The following is a 27,444-nucleotide window of genomic DNA, read 5'->3' as shown; positions in this document are numbered from 1 at the left end:
GTCAATGACTCCCAATTGTCTGTTTTCGCCAGAACTTGCGTCAAGTCTGTATTCTGTAGCAATGGCTGAGCTTAATCCACAATTATCTTCCATACTTATTTCTACTAGTGATTTGCTATTAGAGACTTTTGCCACTAAAATAGTGGACCAAAAGATGACTCCCGCAGATGTACGCTGCTTAATAATGATGATAATCAATAGTTAGGGAGGAGGAATACCTTTCCATTCAGTTCCCCTTATAAGTATTCAAAAAAATAAAAAATTAGAATGGTCACTTGTAACTGCTTTCCTTTGATCTTAATAAACCCTTATAAACGCGGTTGTAAAGTCGTTGTGCGGTGTATCTTGTTTTCCACCCCACACTCGTGTTAAGGCATCGTCATAGGGTTTAATAAATGTGCTGTATGCCTGCCTCAAGCCTGAGGCTACCTCTGGCAGCGCAGTAGTGTCCAGAGCTAAATCAGTGCCCACAAAATATAAACAAAAATAAAAAAACAAGCTTGCATCTAGGGTGAGTTTTAATAGAGATTCGATAAGGCTTGTTGGTTAAAAAATATATGTCCAGGTATACTACACTGTGAGAAAAGTAATCTCAAAAGTAACTTACCTGTAATTTTACTAAAAAGCTCATTTTAAGTATATGTGCTGTATTTACAAAGCATTGCATTTCTCAGTGACAATACTGTAAGTCAAAACAAAGTGCATATACAATTACAATCCAAACTGAATTACAACTGTATATTTAATTTTATGTATTTATCACTTACCTGTGCCAGGCTTGCTTGTAGGAAATAAAATAACTAAAAGAATATTTGTATTCAAAAACAATTGGTCTGAAGTTCAGTCTTTGAGTCGGTGAATTAATTTGCTGACTGAGTGTGTACAAAAAATGCTTAACACTGTCCTCTGATAAAGGCCTTACTGCTCAACCACACTACCACAAATAGAGAGTAAGGTTCTATCTAACGTTACCTCTGCCTACCTTTGGGGTTCCACTGGACTCTGTGCACACTATACCTCACTTTGGTATAGTATATACTGAGCCAGCTTCCTACATACAGTTTTGGTGAACTAGCACTGAGGACCTGGTTAGCAGGAACCCAGTGCACTTCCAGTCGAAATCACATCACATACCAGGCAAAATGTGTGGATGACCATCTCAAAAAGGGGCACTCTCCCACAGTAGTGTGAGAAAGTGGCTATTTTGACATGGTTGGCTCTCACTGTTGCCTGGAAAATGATGTGGTTTCAATTGTAAGTGCTCAGGGTCCCTGCCAACAAGGTCCCCTGTGCTTCTTCCTTAAAACTGTTCCACAATTGGCAACTTCAGCCCCTTGTAAGTCCGTAGTAAATAGTACTTCTGGTACCTAGGACATCTCACCAAGGCCATGTAGCTTGCATTCCTTGGTGCAGTGAAAAATGATAGTCCGCATGGCACACTGCAGGGTGCACTATATCTCGGGTGTGATAATGATAATGCTATTTATAAAGCGCACAAATACCAAAATGGTGTCTCAGCGCTGGTGTGGGCATATTTGCATTAAGATATGCCCCTAAAATATTGGGGTCTGCTCCTTTATGTTGTAGGTGCTAGGGAAACCTTATAGAGTACATGGGCTGGAAACAAGACAACTGGAGTTCCACAGCACCATGGTGGCTTCACTGAACACATGAGTTTTTCCCTACCAAACATCTTCTCTCAGTAAACCCTCACTAATGCCAGTCTGGGATTTATTGTACCTTTTACTCAGAGGTCACCTCAGAGGTGCCCCCTGAAAATCTACCAACCCTAGTGTGGTCACAGACTGGCTGTAGGCAGCCTGCCACCACCAGACAGGTTTCTGGACCCCTGGGTCGAGAGCATGTGCTCTCCAGTAACATAAATAATGCACATCCTGGGCAGTGGTTTCCCACCTCCTCCCCCAGGATTGGCCCAGTGCTCTAGAGGGTAGCTTCAAAGGCCTGCTGCCTTTGTAATGCGACCCTCCAGCCTTTGCTGCTAGCAGCATATGGCAACCCCTGGTTCAAACCCCCCACTTTTGGCAGTAGAACCGGCTAGCAAACCAAGCTAGAGTAGGAGGTGTGCCCATCTTCGACAACTCCACCTCTCAGGTGCTGTAGGCGAAGTTAAGCACACTTTCCAATGCCCACCATTTTGAAGGTGGTGGGACTTCTCCAATCAGTTAGGGCTATGCCCCCCTCCCACAGGAGGGTAGCATAATAGTGGGTGTAGACACACCAGGTAAGGAACCCATTGGTCCCTACCGGTTACTTCCCTGTAACACCCCTAAATCTAGAATTTAGGTGGCTCCCCCAGAGCCTGAAATCAGATTTTGATGACCATCGAACAAGAGTTGTGCAGCAGCGATGACTGAAGACACCAACTGACTTGGGCCCAGCCCTGCCGGCCTGTCTGCAGCCCTTAAAGACCTTGCTGAAGAAGAGCGACTTGCCCCGTAAACCAGCGACCTCTAGAGCCCTGGGTCATTGCCTGCCTTTAACAAAGACTCAAATCTCCCGTGGACAGCGGAAATGTCCAGAAGAAACCAACTCGAAAGACAAGGAACTCTGCCCTGAGGAACCACGAAATGGCCTTTGAACCCACCTCTGCACCCGACTCACACAACCAGAGTCCAAGTGGCCCCACTGGTCCTGCATAGGTTCCCCAGCGCTTCTGATCCGGAGTCCACCATGGGCTGACCACTGCCAGACTCCCATCTACAATCCTGCTGCCTCAACTCGAAGACTCCTCCTGACTGCGACCTGCCTATTAAGCTGATTTCCAAAGCCAAAAGACGTTCCTACACCTGAAGCCCCTGGGCCTTGGGGAGCTGGACCAACGGTGTCACGTCCTCTAACAGCTCTACTTGCCTGTGCCGCGGTAGCTTTTCTTCAAATTCGATGTCCCCATTGGTGTACATTGGGCGCACAATGCTGTGTTGGCACTCTGCTCTCAGCTGCCCCGTGTTAAGCTGCAGGTGTAAGTTTGGTGCTGCCATGTGCCCCATACCTTAACTCATGGAGCTCGACTCCTGATACCGCTTTACTCTTCGGTGAACAGCGTGACTTCGAGTAACCCCAGTCTACATTGATTAGCATCGGGCTCCTTGCCTCGAATTTGACCTCTGCACCCGGCTGCCACTGTGCTGTTGGTGGCGCACTCTTGGTACGGTACTGATTTGAATCCTGTCTGGTGTTGAACAAAGACCCCCAAGACTGAACTTGTAAGTTGAGTCTTTAACCTGCAAAAACTGCATTCTTGTTTTCCTCCCTTAGTTTTAAAATTGCAAAGTCTGAAAACGGCATTCTGTCCGTTTTTTAAGTGTAAAGTATTTTTTCCTGAAAAAAATACTTCTCTTTTTGCGAACATATTGATCTTAAAATAAATCTTGAAAGAAACTTATTTTTCTAAAATTGGTGTGTATTTCCTTTTTTAGTCTGGTCATTTATTAATCCATGGTTGCATAACAAATGTCTTACACGCCTCCGTGGTTGGCCTAGGGCTGCCACAAATAGAGCACTTTAGGTTTACAGATTGAGCCCTGTATGCTTCTGGGCAAATCTCTGGACTTTGCACGATTTAAGCACATAGTGGTATTTCATCTAAAGACCCAGCTTCCTACAAATAGTCTTAGTCTATGAACTTCATTCCTTTTTGACATGACCACCCATCATGGTGTTCCACACAGATTGACTGGTTCTTCACACCTACCCATCTTTGCCCAAATATCATAATGTACTTTGAGACTAATGATGATAAACCGCTTTGGAGAGCCTCAGCTGCATTACAGTTCTTCTTTAATAAGACATCTGCCTCAGTGAGAATTTTGCATATTTAACCCCATTTATTTTTTTCTTTTACAAAATGAATAATGAAAAAATCGACTACCATTTTTTTTGTTACTATTTTGTATTTAGACTTCTGCCGAACATAACTATTAACGACAACTAGAATTGCTTGTTAGTAACTCGTACTTTTAAATCCTTGTTGTTGTTATTAATGTTCTGAATGTATTCACCAAAAAAGTAGTTAAAACGATCAGGAATGTTGTTTTCTGTGCTGCCCTACATATGCTGTTGTGAAGTTTGCAAAATGTGTCCAAACCATCAAATCTCAGACCGAGTGTACTAATGTGTAAAAGCACAGGGTTTGCAACCACAAATGTAGCTTTTTTTTATAGATATATTAACCCCATTTTGTGATTCGGAAACGTTTTTGATAATCGCAATATGGGGGTTCTAATTGCTACCGAATAGCAATTTGGAAGGCCTATATTTTGGGCTTTGCTTCCAAATTAGAAGTGGTTAAGGGATGCATCAAAGGTTTTCGACCGCAGTTTTAGTCACAAACCATTGATCATTTGCAGACTCCTAAGGTGGGGTCGGAACCCCTATTAAGCACCTCAGCAATCAGGGTGACAACTTAAGGGACCACTACCAACTCTCCATTAAGTTTTTCAAAATAGAAAAGATATCTGTTAAAAAAAAGTTAACCTCCGTAAGGAAAACGAGCTACTTAATAAAAAAAAATACAAAAAACCCTCTGGTTTTTTTTTTTATCACAGCTGCCCTCTGTATCCCACCTTCCATTTGATTGTATCCTATAGAAGGGGGGTCTCAAGTTGCAGCCTAATGGATGTTAAGTACGAAGGTAGTTTTGTGACTCCGTGCTTGCCCTATGTTTCTTACAAACCTATTAGTCCGTAGGTCAGTTAGCAAAAGTAGAGTCGCAAAAATTGGGAGCTCAATGTGCGATTCCTTTTCAAGAATCCAGTTTTACTAAATCTGGCCCCTCATTTTACGGAAACATGTACTGTAAGATATGGCCATCTAGTGGATTATGGTAGAAATACAGATCATGTGTTTTTTGTGGGACTTCTATAACGCCTTTCGATGCAGTATAAATTAAATGCATGATAAATTGTACCTTTACATTGAAGTAATCTGTGAAAGAGTTCGTACAATGTTTATTACTTGATGGAAGATTTGTAGGACAAATTAATGTTAAAATAGTCTACCTATTCCGCCCTAGAAAATAAAAGCTCAAACGGGGTTAACTGGCTCCTGTGTAGCGGTTTCCTAAGTTAAATTAATTTAGTTTTTTGTGCTGTTTACATGAAACATCGATTAATCATGTATAAGACTCTAATATATTATTTTAATGTAGAATGAGAAAATACTCAAACGTTTACTAATGTTATGTTTTACAGATGATTTTCCCAAGCCTCAAATCAGGCTGCACCCGGAGACCACAGTGGCATTAAAAGGAATGAATGTGACCTTGGCCTGCAGTGCTGCAAGCAGCAGTGATTCCCCTATGTCCATCACTTGGCGAAAGGACAGCGAACTTCTGCATGATGCAGAAGTGGAAAACTTTGCTCGATACCAGCAGCATGGTGCAGAAGTCTTAGAGTACACAACTGTTTTACACATCTTTAATGTAAACTTTACAGACGAGGGAAAATACCAGTGCGTGGTTACAAATCACTTCGGTTCCAATTACTCCAGCAAAGCCAAACTCACTGTGAATGGTATGCCTTTTTGATGTCCTAAATATAATATTTCTATACAGATGTGTGTACTTGAAAACCTTTGATCACTTGCCTCACATCAGGACTGCGAAATGTAGATAATCATCAGGAATGCATAATAAATACTACGGTAGCAGCTCAATAAGTTTGTAAAATGCAACCAGATAATTTATCGTTTAGACTTAGTTGAATATTGTTCGTTGTAAGGGATCTTGTTAGCTAATATGAAGAAATGCATTAGTAAAAAAAAAAACTCTTTGGGCATTTGAAAATGTTTTTTTTCCAGAAGGTAAGTTTACCTCTATTTCAATATGTCATTTCTCTTTAAAGCCATAATAAGATAAAGAACCTGTCGTTAAACCATTACACACTTTTCAACTATATTAGTTAATCTTCTGTGTTCATGTATAAGGAATGATGCCCATCTATATTATGCTCAACGATTTCTCTAACTAGAAGCGTGGTGTCCGTATTTGCTTGCTTTTTTATAAAATAGGTCTCGGCTGACTTGCTGTATGTATAATTCATTTGAGTGAGTTTCAATCCTCTTTACAAAAGATTGCCTCTGTGCCTTTCTCAAAAGGTGCATTACTGGGGAAGCTGGATTTAAACTCGCAATGAGAGGTTCTGTCCTTCAATGTTAACTACAGACTGAAGCTATCAGAACCTATCTAGAAGATTGTAGAGAAAGATTACTATATCTGACATTGAAAGAGAACATAATCCTGTAAGGAACAGACATTGTGATAGAGAGGCTTTTTTTATACAGGATTACCTTGTGTGTGTGTGTATGCATAGGGATTTTAACAGTGGTAACTGATTATGGTGAAGCTTCCACCATTGTCTTTTTAGGTCGCGCTTACAGGGCTTGCGCTGTGGAGATCTGTTGTATGTACTTGTGGGGTCTGATTCCTCCCACACTTTTGGATTGGCTTGTGTGTGTGTGTTGTGTAAAAATTGGAGCCTGCTTATAGTGGGTGTATGTCCTACCTTTTTCCAAAAGTTCACTCCCATGGAGTATTGCTTTAGGAGCGAGCATTGGCGTCACACGCTTTGCACTGACCAGAGCCTGCTGCCTTCTTGAAATAATCCCTTTAATTTTGTAAGAAGATGTCCTTTTCTATGTCCATGCCTGCTTCCCTACATGGCACAGAGTTATTTATTTATTTGATCTTTATTTCGGCGCATGGTGGCCATAAAAGATACATACAAAACAGCAAAGCACATATTACAATGGTGAAAACAAAATATTTACAAGGTAACCAATGGGGTTTGCGGAAGATACAATAAAATTCATAAGTTATTTAGGAAGGCACATTAAAATATTAATTTAAAAAGAGCTATTTTGTGCAGTTCCGTGAAATATTATTCTGCTGGAGCAACTCATCAATGTACAACCAATAATAGTCTGAACAAACCTAGCAAATACATGATAAATACACACGGCCTAGTCATTTATAAGTCTAAACCCAATCTCTTGCGGGAAAAGCTTGCCGACAATAAGAATCTGCTGACACAAAACACAACAAGTTGTCTAGTATCCGTTTTGATAATCCTATATGCTTCAACATACGATCGTATACCTAAAGCATTACACAGAGGCTTGATCCATCGTTTCCTTTCCAGATCATATGCAGTACAGAAAAACAGAATATGATTGTCATCCTCTCTAGAATTGAACTGGCAACACACACATTTTGCGCTTTTTGGTGGCCCTGTTGACAATACCCATCTTGTTAGCACTACATTTGTTTTAAGTATTCCATACCTGAATTTCAGGTATAGACTTTTTGCCAGAGGTGATCGGACCTCATCTAAAAATTCCTCAGAAGTGTGGGGAGTCCTTAAATGCAAGAAAACTACTTGTAATGGATCCACTTGTGTCGTCATTCGGGAGATTGCGTGTTATGTAGGCCCAAAATGTTACCTTTACGTATTTCTTGCAGCTTTGTGTCAGACACAATGGGTCTTCCCAAAAATGAGACAGCCCTATTCTGCAAAGCCAAGTTTGAACATGTTTCAACCAAGAATTAAAATTATAAACGTCCAGGCTCTTCACTTACGAAAGACCATCTCTATAATCTGCGAGCTCAGGTGTACCCCAGAGTCTCACCCAATAAGAAAGTGGACGTAGTATTGCGAGATGGTCTGTGTGATTCATGCATAGGTCTAAGAGTAAAAGTGGGGTGCGTTTGGGTATTCTTAAAATACTTCTGTAAAAATTATTTTCATTTTTCGCAAAAAGATTCCCAGGATTCGTACCCCAGATTTCTGCACCATAAAGAGCAGCAGACTGGGCCTTAAATTTGAACAATTAAAGTGCTGGTGATATTGATTTATTAAGACTCGCCCCATGTCTCTTTAGGATAGGTAGGGTATTCTGAGTAAAAAATAGTTTTACTTTTTTCGATTTGGCTTTTCCATGAATTTTTAGAATCTAAAGAAACACCCAAATAGGAAAAATTAGACACAAGTTCCAGTTTTTGACTGTTTAAGAAAAAATTCCCCTTAAAAGATTTATGGGGATTAAGGGCCATACATTTGGTCTTTTTTTGTATTTATTTCTAGGCCTTTCTTGTTGCAATAAAGTTGGAAGGAATTTAAAAGGGTTTGCAGACCAATGGGCGTTTGCGAGATCACGATTGTCGTCCACAAATAAAAGTGCGGGTACCCTCGCTCCACTCAGCTTGGGTGAATCGTTGTTGCACTCTTCTAAGTAAGCTGGAATGTCGTTAACAAATAATGAAGAAAGCGTGGGAGCCAGCACACACACCCTTGGTGGACTCTCCGCTTTATTTGGACAGATTTGGTTAATTCCCCATTTAGACCCCAGCGCACTCTAGCATAATTGTTACAATGCAATCTTTTAACCCCTTGCATGCTGATGACAGAACGGTTCCGTCATCAGCTACGGGTGAGCTGTGCTGATGACGGAACCGTTCCGTCATGACTCCGCCCGCGCAAGGACGAGTCAGCATGGGCGGGGAATTCCCGCCGCACGCAAGGGGTTAATCTGCTGAAGTAAACAAGTCGGTAACCCCAACACATACAAACAATCCCAGAGGCGATCACGTAATACTAAATCAAAAGCTGCCCTAAGGTCAACAAAAGCTACATAAATATGCCCCTTCTGTTAAAAAACATACTTCCAACAAAGACAACAGAATCTGAAAACTTGGTCAATTGTACTTATGTTGCTTCTGAAACCTGCCTGGAACTTTGTGAGGATGTCATTCTCATCAATCCAGAAATTCATGCGAGTTAAAAGGTGCCTAGAAAATATCTTTTGTAAAATATCTATTAAACTAATAGGACGAAAGTTGAACGGATCATTTCTAACTCCCTTTTTAAAAATTAAGATAATCTCCGCACCCCTCCATCTATCAGGTAAGTTTACACCAGTAACTAAAATGTTAAAAAGCTGGTTAATGTATGGTGCCCAGACTCTAGTCTCATGTTTGTACAGATCACCGGGTATTTTATCAAGCCCTGGTGCTTTGCCATTTTTAACTGAGCTGATGGCTTGCTCTGTTACTTCTAGGCTAAAAACTATGGTACTAGTACAAGCTGCAAGCCATGGGCAGTCCTCTGTAGCTACCTCCATATTTTCTGGGGCTTCATATAAGTGGGTAAAATAGTTAACCCATGTCTGTTCGTCGATGAACATGTCATCAGATGTTTTGCCTCCAAGTTTCCCATTTGCAACTAATTTCCAAACTCCCACATTATCCTTGGACTTTGCAGCCAATAGCATGTTCTCCCAACAATCCTCGTCCCAACTTGTTCTAGCGGTTGCCTGAATCCTCCTATTTTCCTTCCTTAACGCCTTGATCGCAATCGGTGCTTTGTTTTTAATTGCCTCTAGAAGAAGGGCCTTACTCAAGCGACTATCTTTATTATACCAGGGTTTAGTACCTACTGAGCTGATTATGGTTAGCCGCTTTTTTTTTAGACACTTTTGACACATAGGGTACTAATGATGAAAAAAAACAGTATGCAGGTCAAAGTAGTTACCCCCTACCGGTTGGCTCAGATGGCTAGCAAATGTATCCGCAAAGAGCAAGTAAATACTTGATAAAGCTTCTCCGTTACCCAATAGGCTAGCCCATTTAAGTGAGCGCCTATTGTTGCTCATTAATGGTGCATCATTATTGCTGTTGTCCAGGGGATAATACTCCTTCACTAAGCCAGTGCTAGGAACTAGTCGATAGTCTATTGATAGATGTAGCGGCCGGTGGTCCCTTTCAAACCTGGGCATGATTTCGAGATCTGTCAGGTAAGGCCAAACATCAAAGGATACTAAAATATAGTCAATACGGCTTTGGGAATTGTTTTTGACAAAGGTCGCAGCCTTGGGAGAATCAGATGGGAGACGGTCATTACAGGCCCTCAGACCATGCACTGTTGATAATCTCATTATTTGGACTGCTAGGGTCGTGCAACGCACTCCCTCTGTGTAAGATAGGGATGGATATTACTAATATACGTTCATCTACACCCCCCAAGCTTGGGATCCGAACGCTTCTGGCATTAGTATCTGGTCTCTCTAATCTGGACCCAACTAAGGTCAGCTCTTGTGTATTTATCTTCAAAGCAGGCGATAGGGCTGTTAATTCTCCTAGAGCCCCAGTGGTAATAGAAGGTCCTAGACTTGACTCTATACCCACTCCTGATACCTCCATAATCAGCTCTTGTATGGTTGCTTTAGGTTTATAGTCACTAACAATATTCCCCCTACTTATTTCAACATTATCCTTTATATCAAAAACCAGGGGCATAGGTTTGATTAGTCAGACAACCATCTCTAGGGATCCTATTCGGGGCAATGAAAAGTCCGCCATTGAGCCCATCCCTTGAGTTGAAGGGCGATAAAAATAACCCAGAGGGAGAGCGTGAATATTAGTATGAGCCTTCTGGGTTTGTTCACATACTCTCAAGAGGTGACGTACAGTGTTTGGGCGTTTGAAATTGACCACAATGCAATCCCCCTCAATGTCTTTCCTCTGCTCACCAACCCAACCCACTCTACAAACCATAATAATCTCGTTTGTTTTTGAGGGGCTGAAACCTTTAAACTTTTGTAACCAATCTACAACCTTATTTCTGAGTGTGTACCAAGTTTCAATTTGGCCGCTCCTAAGCGCAGGCACTCCTGTTAATATTAAAACATATGGGCACGCTGCTGGGGGTAATGTTAGTTACGTTCAACTTTGGGTTGGGTGTTAGTGAATTGCTATTACTGGGGTCGGACAGACTCCCTGATGCTGTGTCCCGCTTGCCACTACTTAGTCCCATTTTATTACAACCCGTAACAGTCTCAGCTAGTGGGTGACAGGTTACACTTGGAGCTGCCATTTCGATGGGAACAGCTACCGCTGAGGGTGTTATGGCATTTGGCCTAGAGGAACCTTCACTAGATCTTTCAACACACCAAATCATCCGCCCAAAAGCATTAGAACATTCCATAAAAAGGTCATTCCCCTTTTTTATCATGGCTTCCATTTCTAATAGTCCCAAGTTTAGACCTTTTATTCTATCATCCAAATTCTTAGATCTAGAGACCATAAGATCATTCACTTGTTCCTGCATGGAATGCAGAGTGGATTTGAAAATATCGGCAACTATCAGTTCCTGTGAGTCCATCATACTATCAGATCCAACATTTGGAGAAAAAGAGACTACTTCTGTTTGGGTGCCGAACGATCTCTTTTTGGGACTTATGTTGCCCGTTTGCTCCATCTGGGTGTCTACATGTTTCACATTTGTCCCCACCGCACCTTTGCTTTTGTATGTTCTTTTCCTTTGCTGCACAGGTTTTGTTTAGTTTTTTTACTGAACCCCCTTACGTGCCCCTCTCTGCCTAGTCATCATTGGTGGTGTCAACGATACATCAGAGTCAGACCAAGAATATGAACGATCTGAATAGGCGTTGCCTCTGTCATCACAGGAGTAGGTACTGTTACCGGCAAAGATTTACATGCTGGTTGGGAAGTGTTCAAGGGGACAGGAGAAGTATGTATCAGATGTTTCATCAGTGTGGATAGGTCCAAGGACAACCTTTTCTCAACCAGTGCGATCTCATGACTAATGAGGGATTCAGCGCGAAGGTAAAAAACGTCCAAAGTGGCACTCAGACGTTTCTTCGTGCCCTGGGAGCCAGGAGCCAGGAAGTCCTTAGGTTGACTAGCCATCAGCAATACTATAAGTAACCAGATTCAATGTATGTCCGCTATACTGTTAGTTTCTAACAAAAAACATCTATGACAACAAAAACCTAACAGTTGTAGTCCAGCAAGGTTACTTTGTGGGAGATCGAAAAGTACCTGAATTAGCCAGCCAAGAGATGTGGCCCGGCCCGGCCTCATTCGTCCCCGGACGGCCACGGACGGCCCGCCCTTTGCCCGGCTCGGCCCGCAACGTGGGGGATGAGCGCTATTTAAAGCGCCTCCAGGCGCACTTATAACGGTGGCGGCTTAGCCGCAAGGGAGCCTGGGAGCTGTGGATCTCCGCTCGGCGGCCGCGGGCTGCGGCGGCCGGGGGACTGCTGCGGTGGTCAGACAAGCTGGGGAACGTCAGGAACAGGCAGTAGATTCCAGGAATTGCCCCCAAAGGTTGTTAACTCCACCCCGCTCCACCGGGGATGAGCGCTATTTAAAGCGCCTCCAGGCGCGCAGGTGGCTGCCTAGCCGCAAGGTAGCCTGGGAGTTGTGGTCCTCCACTCGGTGGCCGCGGGCTGCGGCAGCCGGAGGACAGCTGCGGTGGTCAGACAAGCTGGGGAACGTCAGGAACAGCCAGTAGATTCCAGGAATTGCCCCCAAAGGTTGTTAGCTCCACCCTGCTCCACCGGGGATGAGCGCTATTTAAAGCGCCTCCAGGCGCACTGATGACGGTAGCGGCTTAGCCGCAAGGTAGCCTGGGAGTTGTGGTCCTCCGCTCGGCGGCCGCGGGCTGCGGCGGCGGGAGGACAGCTGCGGCGGTCAGACAAGCTTGGGAACAGGCTAGGGAACGTCAGGAACAGCCAGTAGATTCCAGGAATTGCCCCCAAAGGTTGTTAGCTACAGCTGGGACAGAGTAAAAAAACTGTGCCCACCAATTCTGGTTAGTAGCTGCTTGTCTTTCAGCCTCTCGCCCCCTCGTGTTCTGTTGTGTGCCCTTTCTCCAACAACTTCAGTAGTGCTCCGAGTTTGCTGCAGCTTTGGGGTTCCTCTCATTTTGGTATGAACCAGCAGTATCCGGGTCCGACCTCCATACAGCCTCAGTGCCCCTTTAACTGCACTCGCTGCCGCCTCATCGCCCCCCACTGCTCCACGGAACCACCCAGTCTCAGTGCTGCTTTGAAATCCTTCCCCAGCATCAGTCGTCCCAATCCCTTCTGCAGGTACTGTGGTCCATTGACCCTCTTCTAGCCTCAGTTCTGTAGCAGGGGATCTCTGTGTATAGTCATAATCTAGTGAATAGTCCCGCCCATGTGCGTGGACCCCGGAGCAATCAAAAATAATCTCTAAAGTGTCGAAAAAATGCAGAACTGCACAGACACTTAAGAGAGAATTTAAAGACATATAATGCAGCCTATAAAAAGGCTACACTGTCCAGTACTTCAGCTAGAAATTCCACCAAAAATCCACAAAACAGCAAAGTCTGTCCAGATTTTCCCTGTCTTCAGTACAAAACCCCTCTGGAAGATAGAGAGGAAGGCATGGACAGACAAGCCCCATAGGCTGCCATTATGTGGCTCAGAACAGGATACTGTGCCTTTAAGAGAACTTTCCAGAACTTCACAGTATCCCAGAATGCCTTGCAGGTCTCCCTTACTTTCAGTTCTTTTTTCCGGCTCCTGCAAGCAGGACCCTGGAGCATTGAGCTCTCCCTATTCAAGGGTTTTTGTTGGTGTTTTTGCACTAAAATCGTTTTTTGTGTACTTTATCTGTACATTACAGCTTCTTCTTGACTTTTGGCACTCCTGGGTCGAAATAATGCCTGCATTATTTGATAAATGCCCGAAGTGCTCCAGGAAGAAGGCCAAGACAGATCCCCATGAGGTCCGTATCCTCTGCCTTCCCTCTTCCCACATCCCTGAGGAGTGTGAGATCTGCCAGGGTTTCTCTGGCAGGACCCTGAAGGACAGGAAGAAGATCAGGCTTCAGGGACTTGAAGAGAGGAGACAGAAGGCGCAAGGTGGGTCTGGAGGGGCTTCTTCTGCCCATGCTGAGGCCCCTGTGGGGCTCCCCAGGGGCAGGAAGCCCAGCACACGTCCCCATTCTTCGTCTGGGTCGGTGGCACCCTCCAAGACGTCGAGGGGGAAGTCCAAGGCCAGCTCCCCTTCTCCCCAGGGCTCTGGGTCGAGAAATCGTCGCCCGTCGACGTCGAGGGACCTACATAGGCCGCCGTCGGACGCGGAGACGGTGTCGTCGTCGCTGTCTTCGGCGTCGACGTCGAGCGATCGGCGTCGACAGGACGGGCGTCGACAGGACCGGCGTCGACAGGAGCGGCGTCGACGCACGCCGCCGAGGCAATACAGTCGATCGCCTTCAAGACACAAGGCTTCATCGGCGTCGAGGGGATCCTCGTCGTCGAGCCCGCCGTCGACGCAGAAGCACTCGCCGGCGAGACGGAGGCGAAGGAGGTCGTCGTCAAGGTCGACGTCGAGACTCCACAAGACAACGTCGAGGCGGTCGCCGTCGAGGCGCAAGCGGTCGCCGTCAAGACACAGGAGATAGTCATCGAGATGGTCAGGATCGACGTCGAGACATGCGAGCCGCTCGACGCCGAAAAGGAAGCGACGGTCGACACCGAAGGGCCGCTCGACGCCGAGGGACTGGCGATCGACTCCTGAACACCGGTCAACGGTGCCGGATGCCCATACTAAGCGGCCTGAGGCTGTGGGGGGCTCCCCTCAGCCCAGGAAGGTTGGTGGATCACCGGGATCGGTGCACTCGGAGGTTTATACTCCAAAGAAGTCCGTTCCACCTCCTCCTCCGTTGCCTAGAGGCCCACGTCCGAGGATGCCTACACCTCCTCGTTGCCTCCTCTACCAGAGAAGCCTCCACCGGTTCCACCACGGTCGGCCTCGTTGCCTCACCTTCCGACCCCTCCCAAGAAGACTCCTAAGTCTAAAGAACCGCGTAAGCCCAAGTCGGCCACCCTGGACAGGCCGGTGGACCGGCCTAAGCCCAGGAGGTCGAAGTCTCGCTCCAGACGGAGAGAACGATCGAGGCGCAGGTCCTCCACTCGTTCCAGACGGCGCCATAGGAGGCATAGATCCAGGACGGATACATCTTCCAGGACTCGCTCCTATTCCCCTACTCTGTCCGATTCCCCGGACACTAGGGTGTCTCCTATTGATGACATTGGTACATTCCAGGATGTTCTCCTGAGGGGGGCCGCAAAGTTGGGTATCACGGTGACGGCTCCTACACGTACGACGTCCGTGATATTCGAGACTTTGCACAAGAAGCACCTGTCTCGCCCTCTGTTGCCCTTGGTTCCGGGACTGGTTGACCCGGCACAAGCACTATTTCTTACGCCTGCGGTGGTTAGGGCAGCCCCTTCTAGGCTTTTGAAGAAATACCGGGCACCGGACTCTGATCCGGCCTTCCTGAGGATGGACCCAGTCGCCGACTCGGTGATAGTTACGGCGGCCAGGAAACAACACGCTACCTCCCCGTCCTCCACCGTGCCTCCGGACAAGGAGAGCCGCTGGATTGATTCGGCGGGAAGGAAAGCGTGCGGGACTTCTTCCACCACGATGAAGGCTTCCAGCGACTGGGACGATATGACCGGTCGCTTTGGGATTCCATGGAACAGTTCGAGGACCTTGTGCCGCGCGACAAGGAGGATTTTATGGAAATCGTCAAGGAGGGGATGCTGGTGTCGAACCAGGCCATCAGTGCCGCGGCGGATATTGCCTTGTTGGCGGCACATGGCTACTGCCACGGTATCAACCAGCGCCGCCATGCATGGCTCAGGCTTACGTCTCTCAAGCCCGAAGCACAACAGCGAGTGGCCAACCTGCCGTTTTCCGGGGACACGCTCTTCGGAAAACACGCAGATGACGAGATGGCCCGGATGAAGGCCGAGGCAGAAACCCTGACGGCAGTGGGCTTGGAGAAGCCCAAGGACAAGAAGCCATAAAGCCAGTTCCAACGGCGGTTCGGTTCGCAAGGGAAAGGAAGAGGACAGTCTTCGGGACAACAGCAGCAGCAACATCAGCAGCAGTTCCGAAGGCCTTTCCAAAAACGTCAGAGGGGTAGAGGTGGACAGCAGCCCTCTACCGCGAACAAGGGCCCGGCCGGGTCTCGACCCTGAGCGGTTACTTCCCCGTCATCCGTTACCCACTCCGGTGGGGGGAAGCGTTCAATTTTTCCTGGCAGAGTGGAGAAAAATTACTCAGGACAAGTGGGTGCTGAATATTGTTTGCAATGGATACAGTCTTCGGTTCATCAGCCCTCCTCCAGCGATCCCCCCCGGTCAGCTCGCAGTATCAGCTGCGCGAGCTCCAGGCGGAGGCCAATATCCTGTTGAGGAAAAGGGCGATAGAAGACGTACCTCTGTCTCAAAGAGGAAGAGGTTTGTACTCCCGGTTCTTTCTGGTTCGCAAAAAGGACAAGAACGAGTTCAGGCCCATTCTGGACTTGCAGCAGGCAAACAAGTGGATTCGCAGAGAAGTTTCGCATGCTGTCGTTGCATCAGATTTATCCTCAGTTGCAACAGGTGGACTGGCTTTGTGCCATAGACCTACAAGATGCGTACTTCCACGTGCCCATCGCGCACAAGCACAGGAAGTTTCTGCGATTTCAAGTCGGCACGAATCATTACCAATACAAGGTGCTGCCCTTCGGACTGAAGTCTGCACCCAGGACATTCTCGAAGTGCATGGCAGTGGTAGCGGCACACCTACGGAAAGGCAAGGTGTTTGTCTACCCGTACCTGGACGACTGGTTGATCAAGGCCTCCTCCTTCTCAGAAGCTCAGGCAGACTTCCAGAAGACGTGCGTTCTCTTGAACAAGCTGGGGTTGCACATCAACATGTCCAAGTCTGTCCCGATCCCGGTCCAGTGCATCCAGTACTTGGGAGCCTCCATCAATACGCTGTCAGCAAGCGTGTCTCTTCGGAGGAGCGACGGAGATCGATTCTTCGGAAGGCTCAGGCTCTTATGACCGTTCCATCTACGACAGTGAGGACGGTGTCTTCTCTACTGGGGTCGATGGCCTCTTGTATCTTCCTCACTCCTCATGCACGACTTCACATGAGACCTCTGCAGGAGTGCTGGAGGACCAATGGGACCAGAGGAGAGGATCCTGGGACGACAAGATACAACGGTCTCTGCATGCTCTTCAGTCTCTGAAGTGGTGGTGTTCAGCGGAGAATCTCCTCAGAGGGGTTCCCTTCCACAAGGACATTCCTACTCAGACGATCGTGACGGATGCTTCTCTCCAAGGCTGGGGAGCGCATTCGGGGGACTTACAGGTCCAAGGCACGTGGTCTCAGACGGAGTCCACGTATCACATCAATCAATTTCCTGGAACTCAGAGCTGTTCACTTGGCACTGAAGGCCTTTCATCCGTCCTTCCGGACCAATTCTCTGCTTGTACAGACGGACAATACGACCACGATGTATTACCTCAACAAGCAGGGGGGCTCGAGATCGCGCACCCTGTCTCGGGAGGCGCAGACGATCTGGCACTGGCTTCTGGCAAGAGGATTGACGATAACGGCTACCCATCTACCAGGTGTGCAGAATGCTCAGGCGGACGCACTGAGCAGACTGATTCAGGAAAACCACGAGTGGGTCTTAAACGACGACGTACTAGGAGAAGTCTTCGCAAGGTGGGGGACTCCAGACATAGATCTGTTCGCCACCGCCGAAAACAGCAAATGCCGAGACTTCGCCTCCAGGTACTACCAGCAAGGGACGCTGGGGAATGCACTCTGGATCAACTGGTCGAACAGCTTTGTTTACGCTTTTCCGCCCATTCCCCTGATTCCAGCGGTGCTCATCAAGCTGTCCCGGTCCAGGGCACGGATGATCCTGATTGCCCCGGAATGGCCCAGACAATGGTGGTTCACGGACCTTCTGCACCGGTCTCTCCTTCCGCACATTCGGTTGCCGTGCAGGCCGGACCTTCTCACGAAGTTCGGGGGGCAGATGGTGCACCCCAACCTCTCGTCCTTGAGTTTGGCGGCATGGCTCCTGAGGTAGTGCAATATGGACATTTGAATCTACCTGAAGATTGTATGGACATACTGAAGGAATCTAAGAGGCCCTCCACTCGAACGTCCTACGCTTGCAAGTGGAAGAGGTTTTGTGTATGGTGTGTGTCCAAGAACTTGGATCCTACGACGTGCAAGGAAGATGTCATACTTCTCTACCTTCTACACTTGGCGCGATCTGGCCTTAATGTTCACTCTGTTAGGGTTCATCTCGCTGCATTGACTGCCTACAGGAAGAGCCCTTCACAGACTTCCTTCTTTCAGATCCCTGTGATCAAAGACTTTTTGGAAGGCTTGAAGAAAGTGTTCCCTCCTGTCAGGCTTCCTTCACCTTCATGGGAATTGAATGTGGTGCTGTCCAGTTTGATGAAAGAATCTTTTGAACCCATTGATAAGGCTTCGTTGCAGCACCTATCCTGGAAGGCGGCGTTCCTCGTGGCCATTACATCGGCCCGCAGGGTGAGTGAAATTCAGGCGCTGTGTTGTAATGAACCTTATACTGTATTTCATGCTGCTAAGGTTGTTATGCGGACTCACCCTAAATTTCTTCCCAAGGTTGTTTCTGACTTTCATGTCAATCAAACTATAACTTTGCCTACGTTTTTTCAGAATCCCTCGTCTCCAGCGGAACGTTCCTTACATTCCCTGGATGCTCGGAGGGTCTTGAAATTTTATCTGGATAAGACCAAGGATGTACGTAGGTCAGACCAATTGTTTATCAATTACGGATCAGTCAGGACGGGTCTTGCGACCTCTAAGCAGTCCATTTCTAGGTGGATTGTGTCCTGCATACAACTATGTTACCAGAAAGCTAATAAGACCTTAGGAGTTAAGCCTGAGGCTCATTCCACCAGGGGCAAAGCTGCCACGACAGCCTTGCTCCGTAATGTGCCGATTGCAGAGATTTGCAAGGCCGCCACTTGGAAGTCGGTTCATACCTTTGCTAAGCATTACTGTCTGGACGCTGATGCCAGAGCAGATGCTCAGGTTGGACAGGCTTCGCTGCGGAATCTGTTCGCACAATAGTGGTGTTGGTTTCTTTTCTCCACCGCCGCTTTGTTGTGGGGATGGGCTTGCCATTCTATTCACTAGATTATGACTATACACAGAGATCCCCTACTACAGAAGGAGTAGTTTCTTTTCTGTAACTCCAGTTCTGTAGTAGGGGTATCTCTGTTATAGTCATAAGCGCCCTCCCTCCTCCCCGGTGGAGAAATGTTCATGGAAGGAATGCTACAGGTTGGGCGTGTTACGCCTTCAAAAAGAACTGAAAGTAAGGGAGACCTGCAAGGCATTCTGGGATACTGTGAAGTTCTGGAAAGTTCTCTTAAAGGCACAGTATCCTGTTCTGAGCCACATAATGGCAGCCTATGGGGCTTGTCTGTCCATGCCTTCCTCTCTATCTTCCAGAGGGGTTTTGTACTGAAGACAGGGAAAATCAGGACAGACTTTGCTGTTTTGTGGATTTTTGATGGAATTTCTAGCTGAAGTACTGGACAGTGTAGCCTTTTTATAGGCTGCATTATATGTCTTTAAATTCTCTCAAGTGTCTGTGCAGTTCTGCATTTTTTCGACACTTTAGAGATTATTTTTGATTGCTCCGGGGTCCTTGCACATGGGCGGGACTATTCACTAGATTATGACTATAACAGAGATACCCCACTACAGAACTGGAGTTACAGAAAAGAAACTACTCCTTCTCTTACGAGCCCCTCTGCAGCTTCAGAACTTCTCTGAGCCTCTCAGATGGCTTCACCTGCGAACCAAGACCCCTACCCCACTGCACCCCTCCTGTAGCTTCTGTGCTCAGAACTTGGAATACAGCGCACACATAAACAATGGTAAACCAATACAGCATATGTATACAACCATAATGTTAGAAAGACAGTAAAGTGAGTGCCCCAAATTTAGTCAACCCCTTCGATGCTGATGACGAGCTCAGCTCGTCATCAGCCACGGGGGGCGTGTGTGGATGACGAGCTGAGCTCGTCATCTAACGCGGCTTTTCGAAAAAAGCTGCGTAGCGCAAAAATCACTGCAGCAGCGATGCGGTTAAAGAACCTGCCGCAATCACATTTGAATTCATTTGCCTACGATCAAACACTGGTGCCAGGGAAGCCGGGATTTAAACTCTAATCTTAGTTTTGCTGCAGATAGTCACCTGTCCTTAACTTTTCAAGGGTTTCCAATACATTGCCTCATCCATCTGATGAATTCTCCAGATAGCCTCTTTAGGCTTTTGCTTTGATTGGTGTCGGACATTCTCTTATCTGACTTTGTCCTTCCTCTTCTGTTTTTTTTTTGTGCTTTGAAGCACCTTATTAGCTTATGAACTATATGCAACAGACCAGCTTGGCCTGAGGTAATGTGCAATTCTTTCCATTCCACTGTATCCTTTGTCTTGCCACCTTAGCCCGAAATCCCTTTTGTGGCGTTTTATCCTCCACAGTTTTGAAGCTTTCCAAAGTGCCTGTTTCCCATAGTATCTTTTTCAACAAAAAGACAAATGTAAGGTTGAGCGCCGGGTGACCAAAAAAGCTGTGTTGAGCATGATTGTAGAGGCAATTCAGACATTCTATTCCTCAGTGGGTAAAACATTAAACTCCCAGCAAAGAGCTCACTCAACAAGGAAATAGGGGCAACCGTGGCCTTATGGCCATTGTGCCAATAGACCCTATATGGCTGTCGCTAAATGTTGGTCTCTTTTACAAAAAGAGGTTGATAGGCTACAAAATGAGATGAGGCCTAGGCCTTACTTTCTCTTTTGTACATACTGCTATGGTATTTTTTTAATTACCGAGGCCCCCAGGCCAACGACGGGGAATGATGTAAAGCATGGGAATCTATGAAAGTTACCAATACTGGGGAACCGAAGTTACAGGTAAGTAACTTGTTTTCATTTGTATTATCAACAGTTACTTTATAATTGAACACGCAATGTATATACACACACCCACCTTATGCAATTTTTGCACATTTTTAAATTTGTACTATACAAATAATCATTCTAATGCCCACAATTCAAACATCCGTAAGGAGGTGCTGCATCAGTTATAATTTCTAAGCCAGATTGTCGCCCAAATGGGCGCTAGATGTAAAAAACATATTGAGAGACCCTCCCAGCAATAAATAACACGCTGCAGAGGAGGGACTCATTGGACATGTCGGTTGCTATAAAAAATATATATATAGGATACCAGCTTGAAAGGCAAGTTATAAACTGTAATATATTTTGGTGGTAGCAGGACTGCCCCTGTTACACTGTACCCGTCTTATGGAACTTTCCGGCTAAAGGCAGTGATTGCATTCGGTGCACAGTGCATCAAAGGAAGTTTTGCCAATAACAAGCATTGAATAATACAATGGAAAAAAATTGGCAGTTTTAGAGCATTATGGGTACTGTGGTATTATGACTACAAAAAAATAATGAATAGACTTTGCAATGAAGGGGAACATGTATTGGTGAACACGTTTGTTCAAAGGACTGAACCTGACTGAAAATTGAAATAATGGTACTTACTTTTGCTGCTCGTAAATACATGAAGAGAAATTGTGATTAAGTGGACATTTGTCCGTTTTCAATGTTTAGGAGTCACGTTATTTAAAAACTAACGAACCCACCAACAATACAGTGGCAATAGAGCACGGGATCGAAACATCGACTCCTTCAAGTAGACATACGTTTAACCATTGTACATTACTGTTTGTATGTGCTACTCTTGAAAACACTGATAACATTGATTCCAAACAGTGCCCAGATCGCTCACTTTCTTTGCCTGAAGTACCTTTCCTTTCTACTACCTTTCTTTCTATTTGCGCTTACTTTTTCAGTATGGTAAAGGACTGTGCCTCACTGCAATAAAATGTTTGTTGCCAAATGTATCTAAACTTTTAACACTTGATCTGATTAATAAATTCCCTGTCCGGCTGGACAGGGAAAGCATATTTAGCAGCCTATTGTGGTCTATATAGTATTAATGTGTGATTTTGCTTAGCTTAGGACCTTTGTTTTCCTTAAATTAATTGAAATCAACCAGGCCACACAACTCCTGAATGTGTTTGATCCCTGAAGGAGGGGGAATGGTGGTTGTATGTAGTCAGGTGCTGTGTGTAGAAAAGTTGCTCTCATTAACCCACACTTTAGATGCATATTTACATCATTATGGGGAAATTTTAGGTCTGTTAAGGCATGAAATGGGGTAATCAAGGGGTTTTCCTACCACAAATACGTTTTAATAAAGCATGAAAAGCAAAACCCGTCAAATGAATCCATTCTGAAAATAGAAATACCTTTGAAATCGTACATTTCTGTGTAATGGCACCGATGGGTAAATCAGAAAATGAATTTGAAACCTAAGTTAATGTTTTTAGGTAATGCCATAGTACCAGCATAAAAGCCCAAGTCATTTTCTAAGAATGCTGTTTGATTGTTTCTGTTAATTATAGCAAATGTGTATGCTCACATTGATCTTTTGCCTTGTAATTTAGAGTTGCCCACTTTCTTGAAAACACCCATGGATTTGACTATACGAACTGGCGCCATGGCTCGCCTTGAGTGTGCTGCCGAAGGGCACCCTCCACCCCAAATTGCATGGCAAAAAGATGGTGGCACTGATTTTCCTGCAGCTAGAGAAAGGCGTATGCATGTCATGCCAGAAGACGAGGTCTTATTTATTGCAGATGTTAAAATAGAAGATATGGGACTCTACAGCTGCATGGCACAAAACATTGCAGGAAGCATCTCTGTGAATGTCACCTTAACTGTGTTAGGTAAGTGACAATGTTTTGTTTGTTAAAGTTGCATCTATTTTTTTTGTTTTTTTAACTATTCAACCTACTTTTTATTTTCTGTAGTTTGTGCAGCTTGTCTCCTTGTCTCTGTGCAAATTGAATGTTTTTATTTCTATACTTGCCACCTAAGTTATCATTGTACCTCTTTCTCAACTCTTCCGAGTCTGAGATAGCATCAACAACTGAGAATAAGGTAGAATGCACAAGTGTAGATTTCTTGTTATGCATAACCTTTCTATAGTTCTACATATTCTGCAGAGAAAAAGCATATCAACAGCCAGAGCTCATTCATTATTTCGTAATGCAGAATGCCTTTTGCAATTTTCCAAAAATAATGGGATACTTATCCACACATGCATAACACAATGGACAGAATGATTTGTTTATGGGATGTTATTCTGCTTTGTAGCCCTTGAGGTCAATTGCCACTTAGTGGTACAAGCCCATAAGCACCGTATCTTTGCTACTAAAAGCACATGCTGCATAAATAGTAGGAGAATGGTTGGTAAACATTTTCTCCATTATGGGATCTTAGTTGATCTTCATGAGCATGAATGCTGTTGTACAGGACCTTGGTACACTTTGTCAAAAGCAAGAACTTTTTTATTAAAGATAACATAATTTAACAAGTAAATGCGTTTCTGGTTGAAAACAGCTCAGGAAAAGAGTTGCTTCTGTCTTTTAAAAGCACAGTGTGAGGTCACGGCATCTCGCTTTGTTTCATGCTACTAATGTGATATTAAATTATACTACTGGGCCTGCAGTTACATTTATATGGTTCCTATCCATTATTGGCAGTGCTCACTTGTTTGCTTAGCGATTCTTACAGACTTTGGTCTGTGGTTGTGGTTCTTCAGAGGTTCTTTACTGGGAAATTTCATTTCTGATTAGGTACTTTTAATTGCAGATTCTACACCGTAGAATATTCCCCCCAAGCGCCAGACAGGGTCCAAAGATTTTAAGAAGCAGTGCTCCTTGTGATATTATATGGTGTCATGTGGCTCCGCACTGGATCCATACCAACCCGAAGTGACAGAGTAGAGCTGCTTAAAAGCGCCACCACTACACTGTTACATCAGTTCCTTTCATTGTGCGCCTTCCGTTGAAGATCCTTAATTTTTCAGGTCTTACGATGACTACCAGCTTTTTCACAATATGCTATGGAACGATGTCTGCACCAAAAACAACAGGATTCAAGCTGTGCAGCGAATGCAGGAAACATATACATACACGCTCCGCATGAGAGGTGTGTTTGGTCTCGGGACATGACTCCAAGTGGTGTGGTAAGTGTGCCCTCAGGCACCTGAAGGCATTTTAACACTGGGTGAGAGGGTGAATCTGTAAGTTGCAGAACACAAGAAGTTGTTGTCTCTTAGGGCTCGCTCCCACTCCGTCATGGGCCTAACCTCTGCCTCAGTCACAGGGTCATTCCTACTGCTAGTCTAGTTCCTGCTCAGTCTTCTGGTAAGTCCAGGCTGCATTCCAAATATAAGCTTTTAAAATAGAAGTGGGGCATAACCCCATCCCACCATTCCAACTCCAAGGTGACGCAGCGACGGCTTCAAGATGTAAGTCTTCTGTTGAGGTTACTGAGCCAATTCCTGAACTGGGCCCAATATGTCCAGAGTTTCCCAGGCTGTTGTCTACCCAGCAGCAGATCAAGGTCTTTAAAGAAGCCATTTTATCTTCACGCCCGGCTCTCTCTGGCTCTCTTTCGGGCCCAGCAGAACTGCAGGGTCCTCCGTTGGGTTAGCACCTATGGGTCCCTCCCTGGCACAGTCTGTTTGCTTGGGTCTCACTACCTGGTCCCAACCAACTCTGTTACAGACTTCCACCCTTGCATCAGAATCCATGCTGAGTCCTGAGCCCCCCACACCTCAGTGCGGACACCCTAGTCTGACTCCGAACTGATATCGGGTTGAGCCAGAGCAATGTGTAGGTACAAAGTTACAAAAGTGCAAATGGTCCTCATTCAGCCTGACTCCAACTTACCTGTGCCTCTACCATGTTGCATCTATCATTATAAGCTTTATAGAGCAGGGTGCACCCCATGTTGATGGTGAGGGGGATGGCTTGCTCTCCCACCCCCATTATATTGATGATATCTTATACTGTGTTGTACAAAATGCCAGTGTGCTGGACAATGGTTCAGAGACTGGTCTTGACTTGCCCAGTGGACCTCCAATCCAGGATCATCCTCATCCTCAGTGCTGGCTTGGAGGGCAGCCGAAGTGCTAGAGTTGAAGCTGCTCTCCATTGAGACTAAAACAAATGTTTTATTGAAATCCTTCAGCGTGGGGCAGGAGCATATGATCCCTTGCTTCTTTAAAGTGATCTTTTACAGCTGCTCCAATGGCTACCTGATCAAAACCATATACTTGCCCACCCGTGAACAGTTAACATAGACTGGCACCAGTCGCCCCAGAGCTATATTGTATAGGCCTTAGCCAGTAAAGTAAGTTCTAATTCATTCCTCTCCACGTCTGTGGATAGAGAATCCAAATGGATTGACCCCTTTCCGCCAGTCTGGCAATGTCTGTGCACCAGTCTGGGACATGGCCAGTGTGGAAGGCTGGCTCTTCCAAAATGTGGTGTATTGTGCAAAGAGTTCAGGGGTACCCTTAGAGTGGACAGGGGCACCTTAGAGTGGACAGGGGCACCTTAGAGTGGACAGGGGCTTGGTCGTGCAATACCAAGGTGCTTTTTCCAGGAGACTGTGTTGCCGAGCATCCTTATGCTTATGAGAGAGGAGTGTTGGACATCTACAAATAGACATAATTGTCAATAAATGATGTACACAACTCAAGATGGCGATTCAAACCAATTTATAAAAATCACTCATATCTTTATATATATTTAAGCACCAGAACAAATTAGATCAGGTGAGTACGTTTTGAAATAGAAATTCTTTTGTATCAAAAAATCGACAATTGTTAGAGGCTGCAATGTTATCCTATGAGAGGTAGGACAAGTACTGCATTCAGGTACAGTACAGTGACCTACAGGACCAATCTCCAGAAGTTAAGGTGAGTGATAGCACCAGTACCAAGGCAGCACCAGCAGAACACTTACCAGCGGCCTATGGCGGCTGAGTTCAGGGTTGCAAAACAGCGTTGGGTGCCTAATGCAAGTCTATTGAGATCGGTCATCGCGTAACGAGGCTGCAGGCTTTCACTGAGGGTGGGGGGTGAGGGGGCAGTCGGACTGAGCCACCAGGGGTGCGCAGGCCTCATGATGCTTGGGGACGTAGGACATCTTTGGTCCTCATCTCCACAGTCGGGAGTGACTGGTGCAGAGGTGTCTTTAGGCATCGGGTTTTCTCTACCAGGTGCAGTCACGGTAAAGGGGGCCGGTGTGCGGAGGCTGCAGGCGACGTAAGGGAGTCCAAAAGAGGTGACACCATGGTGGACTCTGTCTCTGGAGGGCTGAGGCACCATGCTGGCACCATTGGCCCACTTCAATTTGGTCTTGGAGCGACAGGTGCAGTGGTATTCTTAGGCATCAAGTTTTTGCGGTCTTCTCTGGTATGTTAGGTTGTCTCCTGGATGCAGGGAAGGAGGTCTGCTGCTTCACATTGAGTTCTTGGTTACCGGGTGAAGTGCTGGCAGGTTTCCCTGGCTTTGAGGACTCTGCAATTGGATGCAATTGTCGAAGTCAGCATGTAGGCCGACAGGGCTGGCACCAAGTCAGTTGTTAGGTCTTCTGTTCTTGCTCTTTGCGACTCTTCACATTCGTCGTCTTCTTTCAGGTCATCAGGATCTGCTTTTCTGGTGCCAGGGTCTCCCCTAAATACTGTATTTAGGGGTTTTAGGGTAGTAGCTAATGGACTACTGACCCTGGGGGTCACTATACCCCCTATATGAATACTTCCTGAAGGACGTGTGCATAACCCTGTCCCAGAATTCCCAAGTTTGCCAACACAAAGATTGCTGACTCAGGAAAGTCGTGTCTGCCTCAGATCAGCTACCTAAGGGTGACACTAGCCTGGGGGAGAGCATGCCTACCGGACTAACTAATTTTTCTGCCTGTTTAGGTGCCAAAGGGCTCTAGACAAAGGGAGGCTGCTTCCTTTCCTGTGAGGTAAGCCAGCCTCATTTCAAAGGTGGTAACAGCTTTGAAGCTCCCCTCTCTTGGAATGCTAATTAGCAGGGCCTTCTGAGGAGGGGGACTTTGTTTCTAACCTAATAGCAAAGGCTCTCTCCCTTGGGGGTCAGACACCCTTCTCTGGTGGCGGGCTGCCAGAATCCATTCAGTCAACACACCAGGGGCTGGTAGGTTTTCAGGGGGCACCTATAAAGTCCCCTCTGGGGGCATTTAATAATAAATCCACCACTGGAATCTATGTGGGTTTATTAATATTAGATATTTGATACCAAGCATTCCTATTTTCAGTGAAGCCTTCATGTAGCTAGGGAACTCATTTTCTCCAGTGTCCAGCATATTTTAAAATGGCTTACCTGTTCACTTGCACTGGCAGTAATGGTACTGACCAGCACAGAGGCATATCTGCTCAGGCAGATATGTCCTCACACATAATATAATGCACCCTGCTTTAGGGCTATAAGGCCTGCTGTAGGGGTGACTTAGAAATATTACATGCAGTGGTAGGGTACATGGCGCAGAGGGATAAGTAAGGATGAGGATTGGTCACTAGCACACCTTAGGATCAAAATTATTCAATGTGGGGCAAACACATAATGGAAGAAATTATTTCAATCTAATGCATGCTGCACGGTGTCAAAGGGCTGCCAGTCCCTAGGATCATAATATGCTAATGGGTCACTCCAGACAAAGTATCTCGAGTAAAACCGGGCCCACTGCTGTGCAAATTTTTTTCTCACTATACTGCATTATAGAGGGCTGTTTGTCGGCTTTATGCAATATTTCTAGCAAACACAAATTAATCATTAC

The 27,444-nt window shown here is 45.9% G+C and overlaps 1 protein-coding gene across 1 annotated transcript in view; it reads left to right on the top strand.

Annotated features, from left to right (window-relative positions):
• Positions 1 to 27,444, top strand: part of LRIG2 (leucine rich repeats and immunoglobulin like domains 2) — a 384,256-nt gene that overhangs the window by 212,164 nt on the left and 144,648 nt on the right. The window contains exons 13-14 of the mRNA XM_086923328.1: positions 5,211 to 5,531; positions 22,231 to 22,512. Of these exons, the coding sequence (XP_086779454.1) occupies positions 5,211 to 5,531; positions 22,231 to 22,512 (603 nt within the window). The remainder of the gene's footprint in view (positions 1 to 5,210; positions 5,532 to 22,230; positions 22,513 to 27,444) is intronic.

Source organism: Lissotriton vulgaris, chromosome 5 (assembly GCF_964263255.1).
Source record: "Lissotriton vulgaris chromosome 5, aLisVul1.2, whole genome shotgun sequence".
Lineage (NCBI taxonomy): Eukaryota > Metazoa > Chordata > Amphibia > Caudata > Salamandridae > Lissotriton > Lissotriton vulgaris.
The sequence above is the reverse complement of the archived record's forward strand: the minus strand, read 5'-3'. Positions and strand labels throughout refer to the sequence as shown.